Genomic DNA, 19,476 nt, shown 5'->3' with positions numbered 1-19,476 from the left:
TTAACAGATCTGTTTGTTTACTTTCACCTTTCCTTTTCATTATATTTAATAATTCTGTTGAAGATAAGGTACATTGTTAAGAAAATTGTTTTCTAAAAAAAAAAAGAAAAGAAAATTGTTTCCATTTAGTGCCTTCTGGAATGTTATATAATTTTTTCTTTAGCCATTATTGCCAGAATTCCTATCTTCATCCCAGTGCTGGTGAAGACAAAAATAAAACCAATCTACAGCTTCTGCAATAGCCATCACTGAACTGCTTGCAGAACTTGCCTGGACTATGAATCACTTGTATGCATTGTGAACTCACCTGTATGCATTGTGAACTATTTGTTGGTGCAGCGACTTGTGGTAGTGTTGGAATATTTTTGCTGATGATGTCATCGGTGGTACAATTTTTCCAAAAGGAACCGTCAATTGGTTTGGTGTATCTTCCTCCCTTCTGCTTGTCATGGTCGTTCAGCTAAAATTTGGGGACCAACAGAGGTGAGGCAAAGAACCTCACCCCCCCGCTGATACAAAGACCTACCCACAGGTGTGGCTGTATACTGGACTGGTAGTCAGTGACGGGTAAGATCCAATGGCAATGGTACCAACCTAAGACAGGAGGCTGACGCCTTGAGGTCAGCTCATCCAATAACGGGTAAGGACCATATGTACTATTGGACAACCTAAGGCAGGCACGGTCCCTAAGCCACATGCTTGCTGTTTAAACAGAGAGGGGGAGATGTTGAAAGCCACAGCCGAAGGGGCCCCAGCAAACTTCCAGCTGCCAGCAAACTTCCAGCTACCAGCTGATGATTGGCTCACAGCGGCCCCAGCAACTTCTAACTGCCAGCTGATTGACTCCTCTGCGGTGATGCTCATTGGGCTGTTTCCCCGCCCTTTCAGACCATGGAGCTGCTCATTGGGGGACTTTTTTTTGGCTCCACCCATGCGACCCAGCCAATCGGCCTCAAGAGCAGGAGGAGTGGGGGAGATGGAGAGGCTTGTGGGAAGCCGGTGGTGGCAGTTGGGCTCTGAAGGTTTTCCTGAGGAGCTGTTTTTTGTTTGGTGTGTGTGGTTCTAAAAATAAAGTTCGTTTCTTTTGACAAGTGGCTCCTGAATTGTGCCCAGCCAGACTGCGGCACATCTCCAGGTGATTCTAATATATGACAAGGTTGTGAACCTCACCTAGTTCAGTTCTTTCCAAGCAGCAAATCTGCTTCTTCAGAATTCTCAAAAGATGGGTTTTAACCTCTGCAGTAAAAATATCCATTGGTGGGACACAGTACATTTCAATGTGGTGTAAAATGTAGTCTATCCAAGCCATTGGCCAGACATCTGTCATTGTTTGGAAGCTCTTATCTTGACCCAAATTTAGTTTCATTCTAAGTTCCACTCACAGATCCTGCTCAAAGTTATGAAACCATTTACTCTGTTTACCTCTTCTTCATTAAAAAAAAAATTAAACCTTAAAGGTAGCCAGTATATAAACCTCATCCTCAAGACTCTTGTCACGCAGGCCAAACAATTCCAGTTCCATTAACCATTACTCACATATCATGATTTCAGATTTTGTGACACCCTAATTACCCTCCACTACACGCCCTCCAGTTTGTTAATGTGTCTCTCAAAATACACTGCTCAGAACTGAAAATAATATTGCATATATAGTGGAAATATGACATTCTGTCATCTGGAAACTAAACTTTAGTATTTTCTAATATGGTTAGTCATTTTAAATACTCAGATTGAGAATTGTGATCTAATAAAAACTTACAGATCTTTTTCCTGTGAACTATCTCCAAGTCAGGATTCTCACCCCCTGTGTATCATTTAAATGTCAACTTTACTATTTCAGCCCATCTTTCCAGCCTGTTGGTAATTGATACCTTTACATAATACATTGTAGTCTCACTAAAAGCTACATATTATTGGCAAATTTTCTAAGAATACCTTCTAGGTTTTCATCCAAATCATTGATAAAATGGACCATAGAAGATAGGGAAAAGGATTTTACCATGATTTGTGCTAGAACCAATCCTCTCAATACATTCTATACAATCCATATTTCTCCAACTCATCTTTAAGTATATCATGAAAGATTTTGTTATTCATCTTTCTCATACTGAAATATTTTAAATATAATTTTAATGTTTTAAATACTGTTTAAAATAATACAATATCTGGGATTTGCTTAAAATATTTCAAGCCCAGTAGTAACTATGCATGGTGGGGGGAGGATTGATAAAAGAAACAAACAAACAAAAATCTCAGGATATTGACAATTATTGAAAGATGTGTAATGAGTACATAGATGTCTGTCATGTTACTCTATCTTGTTCTTGTTTGAAATTTTTTGTTGTTGTTGTTTTGTTTTGGTACCAGGGATTGAACGCAGAGGCACTTACCACTGAGTACATCTCCACCCTCTTTAATTTTTTTATTTTGAGATAGGATCTTACTAAGCTGCTTAGGATCTTGATAAATTGCTGAAGCTGGCCTCAAACCTGTGATCCTCCTGTCTCAGCCTCCCAAGTCACCGGGATTACAGACGTGTACCACCATGCCTGGTTTCTTGTTGAAAAATTTTATAACCAAAAAAAATTAAATCTCATGCTGAAATAAAATACATTATTTCCATGAATTTGAGAAGCTGCCGAATTTCTTAAGCCTAGCATCCTCCTTCATATTTTCCAAATTGTGGGAATTTGTTACTAGTTGATTTAGTAAATCCCTGAGAGTTTCTAGTAATTGGGGCCTTTTTATCTAGGTGGAAAACAAATCTCCCACATTTATTTTAATGTGTTGCCAAGTATAAACCATATCAGGAGTTTTCTGAGTCTATACCCTTTCATTTTTAAGAGTCAGTGTATCAATTTTGAGAATTTAAATGATATATGTAAATAATCTCTGTAAAGTTCTCCATAGTTCCCTTGGAAAAATCAAGAGCTCTCTAACAATTTCTCAATGTTTCAATGATTTCTTAATTATGCACGCTTACTTTGTACTGATTGAAATGCATTTTCCTAAATGAAAGAAAACTAGTTCCAATTCCTTTGCTTCTTTTATTATCATAGTACATCCCTCTTCCTGTTCATGTTCTTGCACTGAACCATAATCAAAACAACTTGTTATCTTTAGCATTTTTTATGCATGCCTCTTCTCCAAAGGATCATTTAGCCTGAGTGATACCTTTGAAAGAATTCTTCTATCTTCTAAACATTCTTCTTGGTGCCTGCCATCACCTTTATCTATTGTACAAATCCTTGGAGGAAAACATTTTATTTTATAAAAGTCATGGTAACTGCTACAGTTTGAATTGATTTGTTCTCCAAGAACCCATGTATTGGGAGCTTGGTCTGTAGTGTGGTGATGTGGGAACTATTGGAACCTTTGATAGGTGGGGATTAGTGGGAGGTCCTTAGGTCACTGGGGTCCCTATTCTTGGAAAGTATTAAGGTAGTTTTCCTGAGAGGGTTGTTATAAAAGCCTGAGCCTGACCTATACGATTCTTTGGATATATATACAGAAATGTTATCTTTTGCTCCCACATGTAATCCCACCATTGCACTCCAACATGAAGTGACATAGCTGAGAAAGCCCTCAGCAGTACTGAACTGATACAGTTGCCATGCCCTTGAACCTCCCAAACATAAACAAACCTTCTTCTGTATAAAGTTTGCCACCTAGGGCATTAAGTATACCAGTGAAAAGCTGACTAATACAGTCAAGGCAGAAATTCTAGAAAGTAAAAACCATGTATAAAAATTAAACTCACCTATAATTTCTGATCACCTCATCAAAGTCTTTCTGGTCAAATAAGTGTTTTAAATGCTTTTAACTTATACCCTAAGATTATTGATGAGCATATAATCTGATTTCTAATCTAGTTATTTCTTTCTAGACTCTTATCTTTTTAAAGTTATAATCTTTGTAGCAAATCTGAACATGACAGCTTACCTCCTCCTCCTCCTTCTTCTTCTTTTTCTTTTTTTTTTCCCCCTAAATCGGCTTTTTTCAAAATTGAGGCCATGTGTTTGGTTACATTATGTTTCTCTCCTTTAGGATCAGGAATGCCTAAATGAATTAATAACTTCTCCTACATTTTAAATCATATTTAATTAATATTAAATCAAAAAAGAACAGCAATAATATCTTCCTTTAATGCTTCAAGGAGAGTCAAGAATTATTTTTCCGTATTCAACTTTGAGAAAGTTATAATTCCAATCAATATCCAGATAAAGTGTGTTTCACAATTTTTATAACTGAAAATAGTCTTAGTAGAGTAATAGAAGAAAGTAATTCCAATATCTCTTATGAGTTTCTGTGTGCCGGTTCTGAACTGGGCAATTCACATAATTTTTTTCATTTAATAATCCCAAAGATCCTCTACACAAATCATGTAGGTTAAGCAACTTCCACAAGATCAAGATGGGAAAATAGCTTTGAAATAATAATAATCTGCATAATCAGTGTGCAAAATCTCCATTAGTTGAAATATTCCTTGGATAGTCCATTTTGTTTCTTTCTCAGCTTTGAAATTTGCAAAAGAAACACTTCATCTGGAGCATTCATTGACTGGGTGCTTTATCTTATACAACAATCCTTTTCACTTTGCATTTTCATCCAAAACCCTTGACAGAGCTGCCAAATTCCCGCTTCTATATTTTCATACAAACAATATCTTTAACATCCCCTCTCTCTCATAAAACATCTGTATCTTTGAATAAAAAACAGGTTTCACTGTCCTCTACCAATAAGGAGGCCCACCCTTTAACATCCTTTGTGACTCACAGAGCTTCATGTTTACATAGACTACAAGAAACATGTCTATTTTAATAGATCAAAGCTTGGTTTGAGAAACATGAAGATGATCAAAGCTTGGAACACCACAGTGATTGAATTTCTCTAGAAGTTGTATCAATGAACCATATAGATATATTTTCCTTTTATCTCTCTCTGCTTTTTTCCCTGCAATTTAATATATTTCATTATGTTTCACTGGAAGATTCTAAAATCTACAAAGTCCACAGCCCATGGCCTTTCTACATATCACCTATATGCCAGTAGTTTATTATCTAAATTGAAAAGAAGAAGGAGGAAGAGGAGGAGGAGGAAGAGGAGGAAAGAAGAAGAAACATAACCCAATCTAGAGGTTATTAACTCTGGGATCTTTAATCAATTTATCCACCTTTGTGTCTTCTGTTGTAAAAGGAAGATTAATGATAATACCTACTTGACAGAATTGTTAATGGTATTAAACTAACTCAAATAATGTTTAAGAAATTGCAATATGAACCATAAATTCAATGATTATGATGACTATGATGATGATGATTATGGATCACAAGGTCATAAGTGCAGTTTTAATCAATAGAGAAGATCAAATATGGGAAATGTGCAATATCCAAGAGGCTTTTTTTAGATGGATATAATACCTTTATTTATTAATTTTTATGTGGCGCTGAGGATCAAACCTAGGGCCTCACACGTACTAGATGAGCGCTCTACCGCTGAGCCACAACCCCAGCCCCTCCAAGAGGTTTTTTATAATTGTAAATGGTGTTGGAAATTTTAAGATTCCAAACTTTTCAGTTTTCATCTTTTTTTCTTAGAAATCTATATTGGATGAAGTTGTTCCTATTACTTCAACATTTGCTGATTAAGCAACAAGATTGGAGGAGGAGGCAGGAAGGGGAAGGAGAGAGGCGACTCCTCAACTTCCAACTGCATCTTCCTCCTCTGCCTGAGAAAATGAACCTCATTTTAGAACCAGAGGCTAATTAACCTCTCCAAAGAAGACACAGATGTTTTAGGAGAGAGAGGGCATGTTAAAGATATTGTTTGTTTGAATGAAAATACAGAAGGAATTTGGCAGCTCTGAGAAGGGCTTGGGTGAGAATGCCAAGTGAAAAGGATTGTTGTATAACATAAAGCACCCAGTCAAGTAAATGCTCTGGAGTGTTTTAGGAACCGGCTTTTCATCCTGACGGTAAGAACTGGAAGCCAGCATTAAGGACTGACCTTAGCTTGGTGAGTACCAGTCTTGAGTCACCATCTTCTTTGGAGAACTACATTAGCCTCTAGTTCTAAAATCAGGTTCGATTTCTCAGGCAAAGTAGGAAGATGCAACTTTAAAGTCAAGGATACCAGCAACTTCCCCCTCCTTGACCATTGTGCCTCTTCCTCCATGCTTGTTTTTGGGCTTCTTTTCAAGGAAACCTGGAAATTCTTGGGCCCCAATTATCCTTAATCCTCCATTGGTTCTTCCTACTCTAAGTGCTGATTTGGTAGAATTTAGAAGAAATACTACTATGGGCTTTAAGGTAGAGGGGAACCAAGGGTCTTTTCACCAAACACTGAACTGAGAATATAACAGGACTTTGGAGTCATCATGGGAAAGGGAAAGGCAAACCATTCCTACAGAGTTAGGAACAAAGGGTTCTAGGCAACACTCAGGCATTCCCCCCAGCAGGAGGACATTAGGGGTCAGGAAGCAGAAGAGAGGCTCAAATGAGACCCTCAGATAAGCATCTACTTCACCAGTATCCAGTAGTAGCAAATCCCACCCTGCCTCCCTCCTACCTCCTCAGATAACAAGAGCAGCACCACAGAACTCCAGACCAAGAAAACCTCCCATTACCCTCTCCATCTTCCTCCTCATCATGTGTTGGGTGCTTGCTGGGTGCAGGCACCTGCTAAGAGCTTTATGTGCAATGTTCATGAAATCCTCACAACAATGTAGATATTGTCAGTCTACATTGCACTTGAGGAAATGGGGGTCAGAAATATTAGTAAGGTGTTCATGGTCACACAGATGGCAAGCAGAGACCAGGAATTTAAATACAAGTTTGTCTGACTCTGGGAATTCTATGCTTTCAGTCATGAGGAGAAAATGACACCAGTCTTCCTCACTGACCCACCTGCCTATTTCCTTCAGCAAAGGGCAGCCAGATGACATAGCAACTTTCCGAGAAAAGTTGTCATAGGTAGTTTCTGCCTCATAAGTTGCTAGTTTGGTTTTGTGGTCAACCCTGTGTTCTGTGACCTTATCACTTTGGCCAAAATAGATTGTCCCATCAACTGCTGCTTGAAGCCAAACTACAGACTGGGTTTGCATTACTTGTATTATTACTTCATTTAAAGATTTACACTAAGTATTAATATCAATAGTTTGTACATAGGAAAACCAATACTCAAAAAAGTTAAATTGCCTGCCCAAAAGAAGCAGAATACTCTACCTCTTTTTTGTTAAGCTATCAAAAGTGAGTCTGAATGAAGGGACCTTCTTGGAAGCACATCTGAACGGAGGGAAGGTGTCCAGTGAATGCAGCTGAGATGCAGATAGAGTAATAGAGCCAGAGAGAGCTGAATTTTTAGAATAGAAGATGGATGAAAAGGGATGAAAGCCAAAGTGTTTTCTGGTCATTTGGGCGGCTGCTACATCATCTCAAAGAGGTCTCAGCTCCATGAGTCTCTGATGGGCAGCTTAGAGCCTGCTACCTGAGTTTCCTGACTCAGGAGGGCCTGTCAACCCCCATAACTTCAAGTGACCTTGCCCCATTCTTGTCACCTGGTGCCTCACACACATGTCCCCATGGGCCCGTGCTCCTGCAACATCCCCATCACCATCACGCCTGATGGAGTCCAGTGGGAGGAACTCTGAGCTTTGCAGACCCTAGTGCTCAAATCCTGGCACTACCCCAGCCTCCAGCTTTGCTTCCTCCCCAACAGGGAACCCGTCATCTTCTTCATTGTCTGTCAGCTCCAGGGGAAAGAGAACTGGGGCTGTAGCTGCTTTCTAATAGGCCTGGGTTCTCTGAGTGGATGTCAAATGTTTCCTGAGGGTAAGACAGAGACAGTGTGGAACCCAGAAGGCCATACAGCTATTGGCCTCCAGAACTGACACTTCCCAGATCCACCAAGGAACTGGGGGGGGACAGTTTCCCCCCAGACCTTCCCAACCTTCAGAGAGCCTCATTCTCTACACAAGTCAACAGCACTCAAGGGAGTCCCCAGGACTCTGAGGTTGGTGAGAACAAAGAGCTGCTGGGGAGAGTCAGTGCTAGAAATGCTGGAAGCAAGCCACGTAAGACATTTTTAGTGTTTCCATAAAGTCTGTTTATGCTAAGGAACTTGAATTTGGGAGTAACTAGTGCTATGTCATTAGATGCCACAGGCTGTTCCAAGAAAGATCCAGGAATACAAGAAACTGGATGTCCCGGCCTCGGTGTTCTTAGACCTGTAATACCTACCCTGCCTTATGGACAATTTGGCAAACGGTCAGTTATAACACTGGTTTTTCCTACAACTAATAACAATGAACAAGAAAAGCACTTGGTTATATAAAGCATTCAGCTACATTTCTCCCTCTGGAAATAAGGCTATAGTTATCATAAATGGAACATTTAATGACTAGAAATCTATATTTTTGCATAGGTCATCTAATAGTCCTTCCAACCCTCTTCCTAGGCCTTTTGCTATTCTATTATTTGTTCATCAACTTGCCTCATTTTGAATCTGTTCCTCCTTTTTATAATCAGTAATATCTAGAAGCTGAGTTCCCAAGGCAACCATAAATATTTGTTATTTTGGCTTGCCCTAAAAATAAATTCAAATACTTTACCTACCATAAAAATGCCAGCAAGACTATAAGTAGATGTTATTTTTTTCTGCATACCTGTGAAATACAGAAGTCCTAATGTCACTTAGTTAATATTTCTAGGAATACTGTCAAACTCTTAAAATAGAAGATAACATGAAAACCTGGGTGTGAGATAATTCTTTCTTCATATGTGACAAGCAAAGGAGGACTTGGGATATGATTACTAGAACAAGCTGATACTCACATGTTCACATATATCCAAACAGAATTTGTTAATATTTTTTAAAAGGTTGTAGCAAAGAGAAGAGTATATGTTTGCTCTGAAGTCTAGTTAAAACTTAGCATCCTTCCTTTGAAATGTTCCCTTTATGTGCTAGTCAAGGGCATCGTCCCCAACCCCAGCCCCCACACAAGAGACCTCCACTTGAAGCTGACAGTACTTGAAACCAATTAACAAACAGGATTTCCTTTGTGGTTTCATATGACTCTGAGGTGAATAATTTTTGGAAATCATGGACAAGGTCTGAACGAATCATTGTGAATTGGGGAGCTTCCTCATTAAATGAGGTTCAATAAATGAAAGTCTGATAATGGCAACAGTGATACAAAATTTTGCATTTTGATAGTTTCAACAATGATTTTAAAATGCATTTTTTCAAGCTCTTTTTCCATCCTCAAAGAAACTCCCAAGAACAGAGGATAGATGCACATATATAACACTCAATATACTCTCATTTCACAGGTGTACAAAAGTTGAGGCTAAAGGGAACTTGCCCAACTGATATGTGGCTAAGCATCAGATTCAACCAAAGTTCTACTACCAGATCAGACTTTTTATCCTAGAACTTCTCGTTCCATGCCTTTACCCCACCATCCACACAATCACCTAAGAATCCTAAAACCAATAAATATATGGTCTAGAGGACCAGTGGTTGAAAAGCAGCCTTAAGCTTTTAGAGAATCAATTCAGAAACAGAAAAAAAAGAAAGGAAAGACTATAGTAGAAAAACCAGAAAAAAACAGAAAGAGCTGAACTGAACTAATGGAGAATGGATGGAATCACTAAGAGGGATTTTTTCTTCTTTCTTCACATTCTCCCTGTTCATAAATAACTATTTTACAACATAAAATTTTCCCCAAATCCCTATAATATCTCTTTCCCCCAATACAGGATTGTTTACTCAGGTTCATGTAGTAGTCTTCTTAAATATTTGGCTAAACTTCTTAACTAACCAGGAGTAAGTTTACAAGGACTCTGGATCTTTCCTCATTCTGGGCAGACCCACTCAAGTTTGTCAATTTTTTTTTTTAGTAACCATCACTGCCACAATCCAGATAAAGACATTGCCATTTCCCTCAAATTTCATTTTCTGTGTTTAGTTACTAGAGTGCTAATTATTTTTTAGAATTTCATGTAGGTGGAATTATTCTATATGTGGTCTTTTATGTTAGGCCTCTTTCATTGGGCATGATATTTTGAGGTTCATTTTTGTTGCTGTGCATATCTATAATTTATATCTTTTAATTTCTGGATAATATTCCATGTACACCACAATTTTCATATCCCTTTACTTGTTATTGGACATTCAGATTGTTTCCAGATTGGGGCTAAGATGAATAAAGCTTCCCTGATCACATGTGAACAAGTCTTTTGTGAAACTGCACATTTTCCTTTCACTTGGTTCAATTCTTGGCATGGAAGTTCTGGGTCACATGCTGACTGAATTAGTTTGCTAGGGCTACCATAACAAAGTATCACAACTGAGTGGCTGAATAAAACAGAAATACATTGTCCTACAGTTCCAAAAGCTAGAAGTCCAAAATCAAGGTGTTGCAGGGCTTTGTTCCTTCCAGACCTTCTAGGGGAGGATTCTTCTTTGCTTTCTTTAACTTCTGGCAGCTCTGGTCCCAATCCTGGACTTGTGGTAACATAGCTATCTAGTCTGCCTATGTCTTCATATACCATTTTCTCTGTGTTTTCACATGGCATTCTTTTCTGTGTGTCTATATCTGAACTTCCCTCTTATTTTTTAAAAAGTTATTACTGGTGCATGATATTCATACATAATGATAGGATTCACTGTGACATCTTTGCACATGAGCATTGTTACATAATTACATAATTTGGTCAATTTCATTCCCCAACACCTTTCTATCCCTTCCTCTATCCCCTTGGTTCCCTTACTCTACCTTCTGGTCTCCTTTCTATTTTTATGACAGTCCTTTTTCTCATGTGAAAAAAACACATGTGGGGGCCGGGGGTGTGGCTCCGTGGTAGAGTGCTTACCTAGCATGCCTGAGGCACTGGGTTCGATCTCTGTTACCACATAAAAATAAACAAATAAATAAAGGTATTGTTCCCATCTACAACTAAAAAAATATTTTAAAAAAACACACATGCGATAAAACACATGACCCTTGATTTTCTGATTCTAGCTTATTTCACTTAGCACAACGTTAACCCTTTATAGATCACCGTAAACACACCTTCACTAGATCTGCAGTGTTATGTTCAGTTCAGAGTAGCATATTTTGAGAGTGACATTAACAAACAGGAGAGAAGAAGGCCTAAAGAAGAGAAGGGAGCCCCTACTTTAAAATTTCTCTCAGTGACTTGTCATATTTACCCCTACTCAGTTCTGCCTTGAAGACACAATAAATTTGGCTCCTAAGGTTTAGTCCCACCAAATTTCTGGAGTATTAACTGTGAACTTCTTCACTCTAGTTGGAAAACTTCTAAAAATCCACTATTGCTCCATACTTGGAGTAAAGTGTCCTACAATTTCATCTCCCCTTGGCAGAATCTAGGCAAACTTCCTTGCCTAAGTCCATTCCAGTGTGTAACAATCTGTTTAACTGACATGCTCCTCATTCTATTTCCAGCCTAGAACTAGAGCCTGACCTTAAATGTGGACCAAACTGGTAGGGAACTGACTCCTGGCACTTATTTCAATCTACTCTTTTCACAAGGGTCTGGATTCAGTGTCTGGTATCTCTCTGATACTCATTGAGAAAGATTTCACTGCTCAAAGATTTGGACACAGACCAGAAATGTATTCCCCAAAGCCTTTGCAGCTGGAACCCACACCTTAGATCAAAGTCTTTGAATACAGTCATGACCGGAATCAAACCTGAGTTTGTTTCATTAAATAGAATAATATGAATCACCCAGATTAACTTTTTACCCATTTCCATTTGCAAAGAACTTCAGGAACATCTCATGTGGATAAATGTTCCATTCAGAATACTGAGTCAGGAAGGAAAACAATTATACAAAGACACAGGAACTCATGAAGCAAAACAGTCAATGGAGGATTTACTCTAGGGACAAATAGCTCCAAACACTTTAATAGACTATGAGCACATTGTTGTTTTATAACTTCATTCATGACTATTTCATTCCATTCATTTATTCATATACCCATTCATATATACATACTTGTGCTTTGAATGACACTGGGTTGTTTAAAATGTGCTTGGTGCTGGATATACCTGCTAGGTCTTACTCATGTTCATAGAGCTACATATATATTAATATTAAAAGGATCATACAAATTGAAGTCAGAATGTCAATGTCATGTCCTTGACCTATAAAATCAAAAGTTTTACCTTTTGTATGCTCTGTTAAAGAACATAACTGTGTGGTACCCTCCACAGATTATACAAAATCATTCCAACCAACAACATAAGCTATAATTAGCATAAAAATGTAAGTGAGTGCCTCATTTCTCTAATTTACAGCAGTAATCTCTGAGTCTGGCATTTCTAGGTTATCATCACACCTTTTGCCCTCCTAGGCCTATGACACTAGCCTTTGTTCTTCATCTCTAAAATGGGACTAACAATAGTTCTCATTCCATAAGTTGGTTGTAAAGGTCAAATGAAATAATGAGTATAAGTGTTTAAGACGGTGCTTAGGAAAGCCCCCATTTATGTTATATTTTCCTTCTCAAAAATAAAAATGATAGTTTTTGTTTATATACCTCATATTAGCAGTTATTTCCATTTTTCAAATTACTTTATCACTTTAATTTGTGGTTAATATAGATCCAGTGCCATTTGCCTTGAAAAAGAAACAAAAAAAGTAAGAAGTAAAAGAAATAACCAATATTGTTTCTTTCTCAATGAGAATCAGAGAGATACCAGACACTGAATCCAGACCCATAAAATACAACACACATACACCCCTAATTTAAATTTAAAAAGCAAGTAAGTAGAAGAAAGCAGTCTTAGAAATCATAAATCTGTAAGAAATGTATCAAAGTAAGGAAAGAAGATGTACTATATGAAACTTCCCAGGTTGAAACAAAATCAACTGCTGGCTGCATGAATAAAATAACAAAGTTGTCCCAAAGCTGTCTTTCAAAACATATTCTGTATTAAGTTATAGACACACACTCAAAGTGAGACCTTATGAGTCAGATGATGTTCCAAAGCTTTCTAAAAGTGTTAGCTGACCAGACGTTGGCAAAAGAGTAAGAGTTCTAGGTTTCTTCAAGCTGTGGAATGACAGATGTGGAAGAGTCATACAATATCATTCAAAATCTGAGAGATAGCTCCTACAAAAGAAGATTTGTACATAGGAAAGGATCTCTATAGTGCAGAGGAAAGAACAGGGAATTAATATGCAGAATATACAAAGAACTCAAAAAACTTATCACCAAAAAAACCCAAATAGCCCAATCAATAAATGGACCAAAGAACTAAACAGAAACTTCTCAAAATAAAAAAAAAAATGGCCAAAAAACATATGAAAAAATGTTCAACATCTCTAGCAATAAGGAAAATGCAAATCAAAACTACACTAAGATTTCATCTCACTTCAGTCAAAATGGCAATGATCAAGAATATGAACAAGTGCAGTGTCTCAAGCCTGTAATCTCAGCATCTCAGGAGGTTAAGGCAAGAGGATCACAAGTTCAAAGTCAGCCTCATCAACTTAGTGAGACCCTGTCTCAAAATAAAAATATAAAAAGGACTAGGGACGTGGTTCAGAGGTTAAGCATCCCTGGGTTCAATCCTTAGTACAAAAAAAAAAAAAAAACCAATATATGACAGTAAGGTGGTGGAGGAAATGTACACTTGTGCACTGTTGGTGGGACTGCAGACTAGTACAACCACTCCAGAAATCAGTATGGAGATTCCTCAAAAAATTAGGAAAGGAATCACCATATGACTCAGCTATCCCACTCCTTAGTCTTTTCCCAAAAGATATAAAATAAACATACTATGGTGACAGAGCCGCCCCAATGTTTATAGCAGCACAATTTACAATAGATAAATTATGAAATCAACCCAGATGCCCATTAATAGATGAATGGATTAAAAATTATGATACACATGTGCACGCGTGCACACACACACACACACACACACACACACTGGAGTTCTACTCACCCATAAAAAGGAATGAAATCATGGTGTTTGACAGTAAATGGATAGAAATGGAGAATATCATACTAAGTGAACTAAGCCAAACTCAGAAACTCAAAGGTGGAATGTTTTCTCTCATATGTGGAAGCTACATTAAAATAAAAGAAAGGTGGAGGAAAGGATAAGATAATATAAAGAACTAATAAAATATAAATTAATAGATGAGTGTTAAACTTTAGATGTGAGGTGTCCCCCAAAAGCTCATAAGTGAAACAATGAAAAAAGGTTGGTGGAGAAATGATTAGGTTGTGAGAGCCTTAAACCAATTTGTGAATTAATTCCTGATGGGATTAACTGAGTGGTAACTAGAGGCAAGTGGAGTATAGCTGGAGGAGGTGGGACATTGGGGATGTGGCTTTGGGGTATATATGTGTATCTGGAGAGTGGAGTCTCTGCTTCTTGATCACTATGTGAGCTGCTTCCTTCCGCCACACTCTTCTGCCATGATGCCTTGGAGGAATGGAGCCTGCTGTCTGTGGATTGAGAACTCTGAAAACATGAGCCCCAAAATAAACTTTTCCTTCTCTACAGTTGTTCTGGTTGGGTCTTTCAGTCACAGCACTGAAAAAGCTGACTAAAACAATGAGCAAAAGGAAGTCAAGTATAGGAAGGAGAATGAGAGAGGGGAGGAATGACAGGAGAGAAAATTGGAGGAGGATGCATATCATAAACTGAAATCAGTTTCCATGCATGATTCGTCAGAATGAGCCCATCTATTATGTATAAGTATAAAGCTCTAATAAAAAAATAAAAATATGTTTTTAGAAATTTAAGCTGTAATAATCAAAATAAGAAATTTTAACAAAAAGTTTTAAAGATAAAACTGAGGAAATATTGTAGACAGTAGAATCAAATGTCAAAGTGTACAGTAATAAAAAATATATATAAATTACTAATATACGAGATACAACATCTGATGAATGGGCTTCCAGAAAGAGAAAGCAGAGAAAACCGTGGGAACAAAATTATTGAAGAAATCATATGAGAAATTTTCCAGAACTGAAAGATTTGAGTCTCTGGATGGGAGCCCCACAGGGGATGAAATAAATGAATCACAATGGACAAATATAAACACACACCAAAACATAATACCATAAAGTTTTAGTACATAAGGGCAAAGGAAAAGATCAAAAATTCTTCCTGACAAAAAAAAAGAGAGAGAGAGAGAGAGAGAGAAATTGAGGTGAAAGTAACAACTCATATTAAAAATACTTAGGAATAAGAGGCATCAAAATTCTAATTTCTAAAAGACACAAAGGCCTCATCTTCCCCCCTTGTACCTTTTATCAGGAACTTACTGAAGGATGTGCTCCACTCAAATGAGGTTGTGAACCAAGAAAGGGGAAGAGACATAGTACAATTTGAGAATTAACACAGGAGAGAGGTCAAGAAAAGCCCAGGATGATAGGAGGGCAAACCACAGAGACCAGAACAGGGCAAAAGATTCAAAAGGCAAAAAAGGAAGAGACAAGAAAAGATGATGAAAGTAAAAGAGAGAAACAGAAACATCTGTTAGATTGTTGACTGTGGAAATCAAATTGAAATTGGATTCAATCAGGTTTGGAAGAAGAATGACAGGAACATAGAAAACTAAGATGAAGAAATGAACACTTAAAATGCCAGTAAAATCAAAGGCTGAATAGGAAAGGAAGTCTAAAGCACAACTAACAAAGAAAAACTTTGTAGTTTTTCTTTGTTAGTTGTGCTTTAGACTTCCTTTATTATTTTGGGTTAAATAATAATTCAACAGTGAATTATTATTTAACCCAAAATTGTGATATCACTATATAGGGAAGGTTTGTGGAGAGAACAACCATGGGGGAATAAAAAGGAGAAAATGATTCAGCTGCCACAACAGGGAAACACTAGATATCTGAATTAGCAGTATAAACACAAATACCAGAAGGAATTCTCAAAAGATTAAAAGCAGCTGCCCTGGACAACAGAACTTGGGAATGGAGAGAGAAGGTAACAGGGTGGGACAGGTGACTGCACTTACTTGTTATGACTTATTAAACTTCACTTCCAATTATATTACATGTATTGCTTGATAAAAATTAACAGTGCTTTTCAAAAAAACCTCACCTGTCCACAAAAAATTAAAAATCCAGGAGCCACCAAACCAAGTAATCATCAAGGTCTGCTCTAGCTGGAACTTTTCTTTGATTTCCTCCTGTCCTCTAGTGGAGCCATTATTCTGTGCTGGGAAACTTAGATGTATTGCCAGTCTTACTGTGCTAATATTTTAAGAGTTTAACAGTGCTCAGTTTTTCAAACACATGCTCCCTTTTTAATCCAAATTCTCTCATTTTGGTTTCATTCTTGCTTCATCCACCTGCTTTTCTTAATTCGAATTCAGATGTATTTCTTTTTTATTTAAAATTTTTTTATTTATATATGACAACAGAATGCATTACAATTCTTATTACACTTATAGAACACAGTTTTTCATATCTCTGGTTGTATGTAAAGTATGTTGACACCAATTCGTGTCTTCATACAGGAACTTTGGATAATAATGATCATCACATTCCACCATCATTAATAACCCCATGCCCCCTCCTTCCCCTCCAATCCCTCTGCCCTATCTAGAATTCGTCTATTCCTTCCATGCTTCCGCTTCTATCCCACTATGAATCAGCCTCCTTAAATTAAAAAAAAAAAAAAAATTGGCATTTGTTTTTTTGGGGATTAGCTAACTTCACCTAGCATTATCTTCTCTAACTCCTTCCATTTTACTGAGCAATAAGAGAATAAAATCATGGCATTTGCAGGTAAATGGATGGCACTGGAGAAGATAATGCTAAGTGAAGTCATCCAATCCCAAAAAAATAAATGCCGAATGTTTTCTCTGATATAAGGAGGCTGACTCATAGTGGGGTAGGGAGAGGGAGCATGGGAGGAATGGATGAATTCTAGATGGAGCAGAGGGGTGGGAAGGAAAAGGGAGGAGGCAGGGGATTAGCAAGGATGGTGGAATGTGACAAATATCATTATCCAAAGTACATGTATTAAGACACGAATTGGTGTCAACATACTTTACATACAATCAGAGATATGAAAAATTGTGCTCTATATGTGTAATAAGAATTGTCATGCATTCCGCTGTCATTTATTTAAAAAAAAACAATAATAAATAAATAAATAAATATTTATAGCCAGACTACCATTTAGAAAAGTTGACCCATTTGCACTCTGGCCAACAGTTTAGGCACATTAATTTTCCCATGTATTTGACAACACAATTAAAAATATTTTTGCCTTTTGATATGTGGAAAATAGTACATAATTATTTTAATTTGCTTGTTTGATTGCCAATGGGGTTGAACATTTTCTCATATTTTTTTAGCTACTGACACTTCCTCACCTACAAACCCCTGCTGAGCTCTAACAAGGATTAAGTCTACTGTCTGCCCATCTAAGAGCAGGTACTTTGCTTGCTGGAATATAGAGTCTGGGTTTTAATCTATTTTATCCAACAGATGACAGAGACAATGTACCATAACACAGCTTCCTTTGATCTTCTGGTTTGAAATGGGTTTCTTTTCTCTTTGTATTAATGTTCTGCCTGACTATTGTTGGTTTCCTTTTCCTTGTCAGTCATTAGAAATATCTTGGAGTAATACAAATACAATATATGATTATGGGTTTGGAAACAGGTATGAGGTAGAAATATATAAAGGCTCCCAGACAGATTTAGCTTTTCATATGCCTCTGCAACACTGTCATATGAAAATCCAGCAATTGGATGGAGAAAGGCCTATTTATACTACTAAGCAGTTAGGAAGCATCTGAGTAATTAATTGCTCTATTTTGATGTAGCAATTTTTTTATTATTACCATTATTATTAGTAGTAGTAGTAATAGTAGTAGTAGTAGTAGTAGTAGTAGTAGTAGTATTGATTCAGGATGTAATATGAAGGGTTTTTTTCACGGTTGCAATGAATATCTGTGTAGGTTGTACACTTCACAACCCCAATGGGTGCTACATACATCCAAGACCATTCAAATACCCCTGGATTGCAACATGGACAATATATTAGTTGCATGTAGCAATCCTGGTTGGATACTTGGGAGTCATGAAAAGTACTTCCAGAATTTATCTTAGATATAAATTGAGATTTTTTTTATATCATGTCCTTGACATTAAGAAGAATTTTACATAACAGGCTGAATCATAAGAACTTGAGAATACTTGACAGTTTTGACCCACAAAACCACTGGTTTCAAATGGTTCAATCCAATAAATATATTTAGGGTAAAGTACTATAGTTAAAAATTGGGCTGTAGCTGTAGCTCAGTGGCAGAGAGCTTGCCTAGCATGCGTGAGGCACTGGGTTCTATCCTCAGCATCACATAAACAAATAAAATAAAGGCATTCTGATCATCTACAACTATAAAATATATTAAAAAATAATTGGCCAAATTGCCAATTTCTCAGTTATAGAAGAGCCATTAGTACAACCTGCTCTAATGTGTAAGCCTTTGTGTGTATTGGCCAACCTGACTGAAGGAGTTGGGGTGAGTCAAAGTAAATCAGGACTGGGGTAACATGGGGATGGAGGTGTTTATTAATCACTGGAAGCCACTGAAAGACAGTCTTCCTATAAAGAAGCACAATAGTGAAGCAAGATTTTGGAAAGAAAATATGTAACCAATCCAGTAAGATTAAAAAGTGAGTCAGGGAAACCCAGAAAATTTGCAGATATATGAAAGAATGTCCAGTGGGTAGTAGCTCTTGACTAAGGTGGGAACATTTGTAATCCTAAAGAAGAAATGTATCTAAGAAGCATCATCTTCTTTCATGAAAAAGGGCATCTGTAATCGTATACAGAATTCATGCTCACAAATGAACTGGAGGTCTATCTGGCTTTTCTTTCACAGAAAAATGTTTATAATCTGGGTGGTCTGTCAGCATCAAGGAGTTACACACCTCTCCATAAATATTTGCATTTCTACAGGATTTCACATGTAGTTGATGGTAGAGGCATAAACAGGATATAAAGGACAGAAACAGGGCATTTCCAGCTGAAATTAACATTTGTTATTGTCTGCCAAGAGTCCATTTCCCCTTCTTCTGGCACCAGAGCTCTTTATTTCCTTTAAAAAACCATGCCTCTCTTCCCTCTCAACCACATTGTTCTTTAGATATCACAGATTCTTCCTTAAGATGGAGGAGGGGAATGGAAAAGCGATGAGGGGAGAGCAATAGAAACAACTCCAGGAAAATTTTTATCTCAACACTGCACCAAAAATATCTTATCAAGGTCACTATTAACCTCCACTGTGATAAATGCCATAATCAATTCTCAGTTTCACCTTATTTGACCCATTAGCAGCATCAGACCCAGTTTACCACTTCCTCCTCTTAAAACACTTTTCTGGCTCCTGGAATTACATACTCTTCTATTTTATCCCCTCTCCAGTCCCAACACACATAACTCCCTCCCACCCCA

At 37.4% G+C, this 19,476-nt stretch overlaps 1 protein-coding gene across 3 annotated transcripts in view; it reads right to left on the bottom strand.

Moving 5' to 3' along the window:
- The window catches only part of LOC107149929 (ectonucleoside triphosphate diphosphohydrolase 1-like), a 107,449-nt gene that overhangs the window by 49,691 nt on the left and 38,282 nt on the right, over nt 1–19,476 (bottom strand). The window contains exon 1 of one of the 3 annotated variants that reach the window (XM_048807052.1): nt 308–332. The exons of the other annotated variants lie outside the window; for them this stretch is intronic. Within the exon in view, the coding sequence (XP_048663009.1) occupies nt 308–317 (10 nt within the window). The 5' untranslated portion in view covers nt 318–332. Of the gene's footprint in view, nt 1–307; nt 333–19,476 lie in introns of those variants that run through there. 3 annotated transcript variants of the gene reach the window in all.

Source organism: Marmota marmota, unplaced genomic scaffold (assembly GCF_001458135.2).
Source record: "Marmota marmota marmota unplaced genomic scaffold, marMar, whole genome shotgun sequence".
In the NCBI taxonomy this organism is placed as follows: domain Eukaryota; kingdom Metazoa; phylum Chordata; class Mammalia; order Rodentia; family Sciuridae; genus Marmota; species Marmota marmota.
The sequence above is the reverse complement of the archived record's forward strand: the minus strand, read 5'-3'. Positions and strand labels throughout refer to the sequence as shown.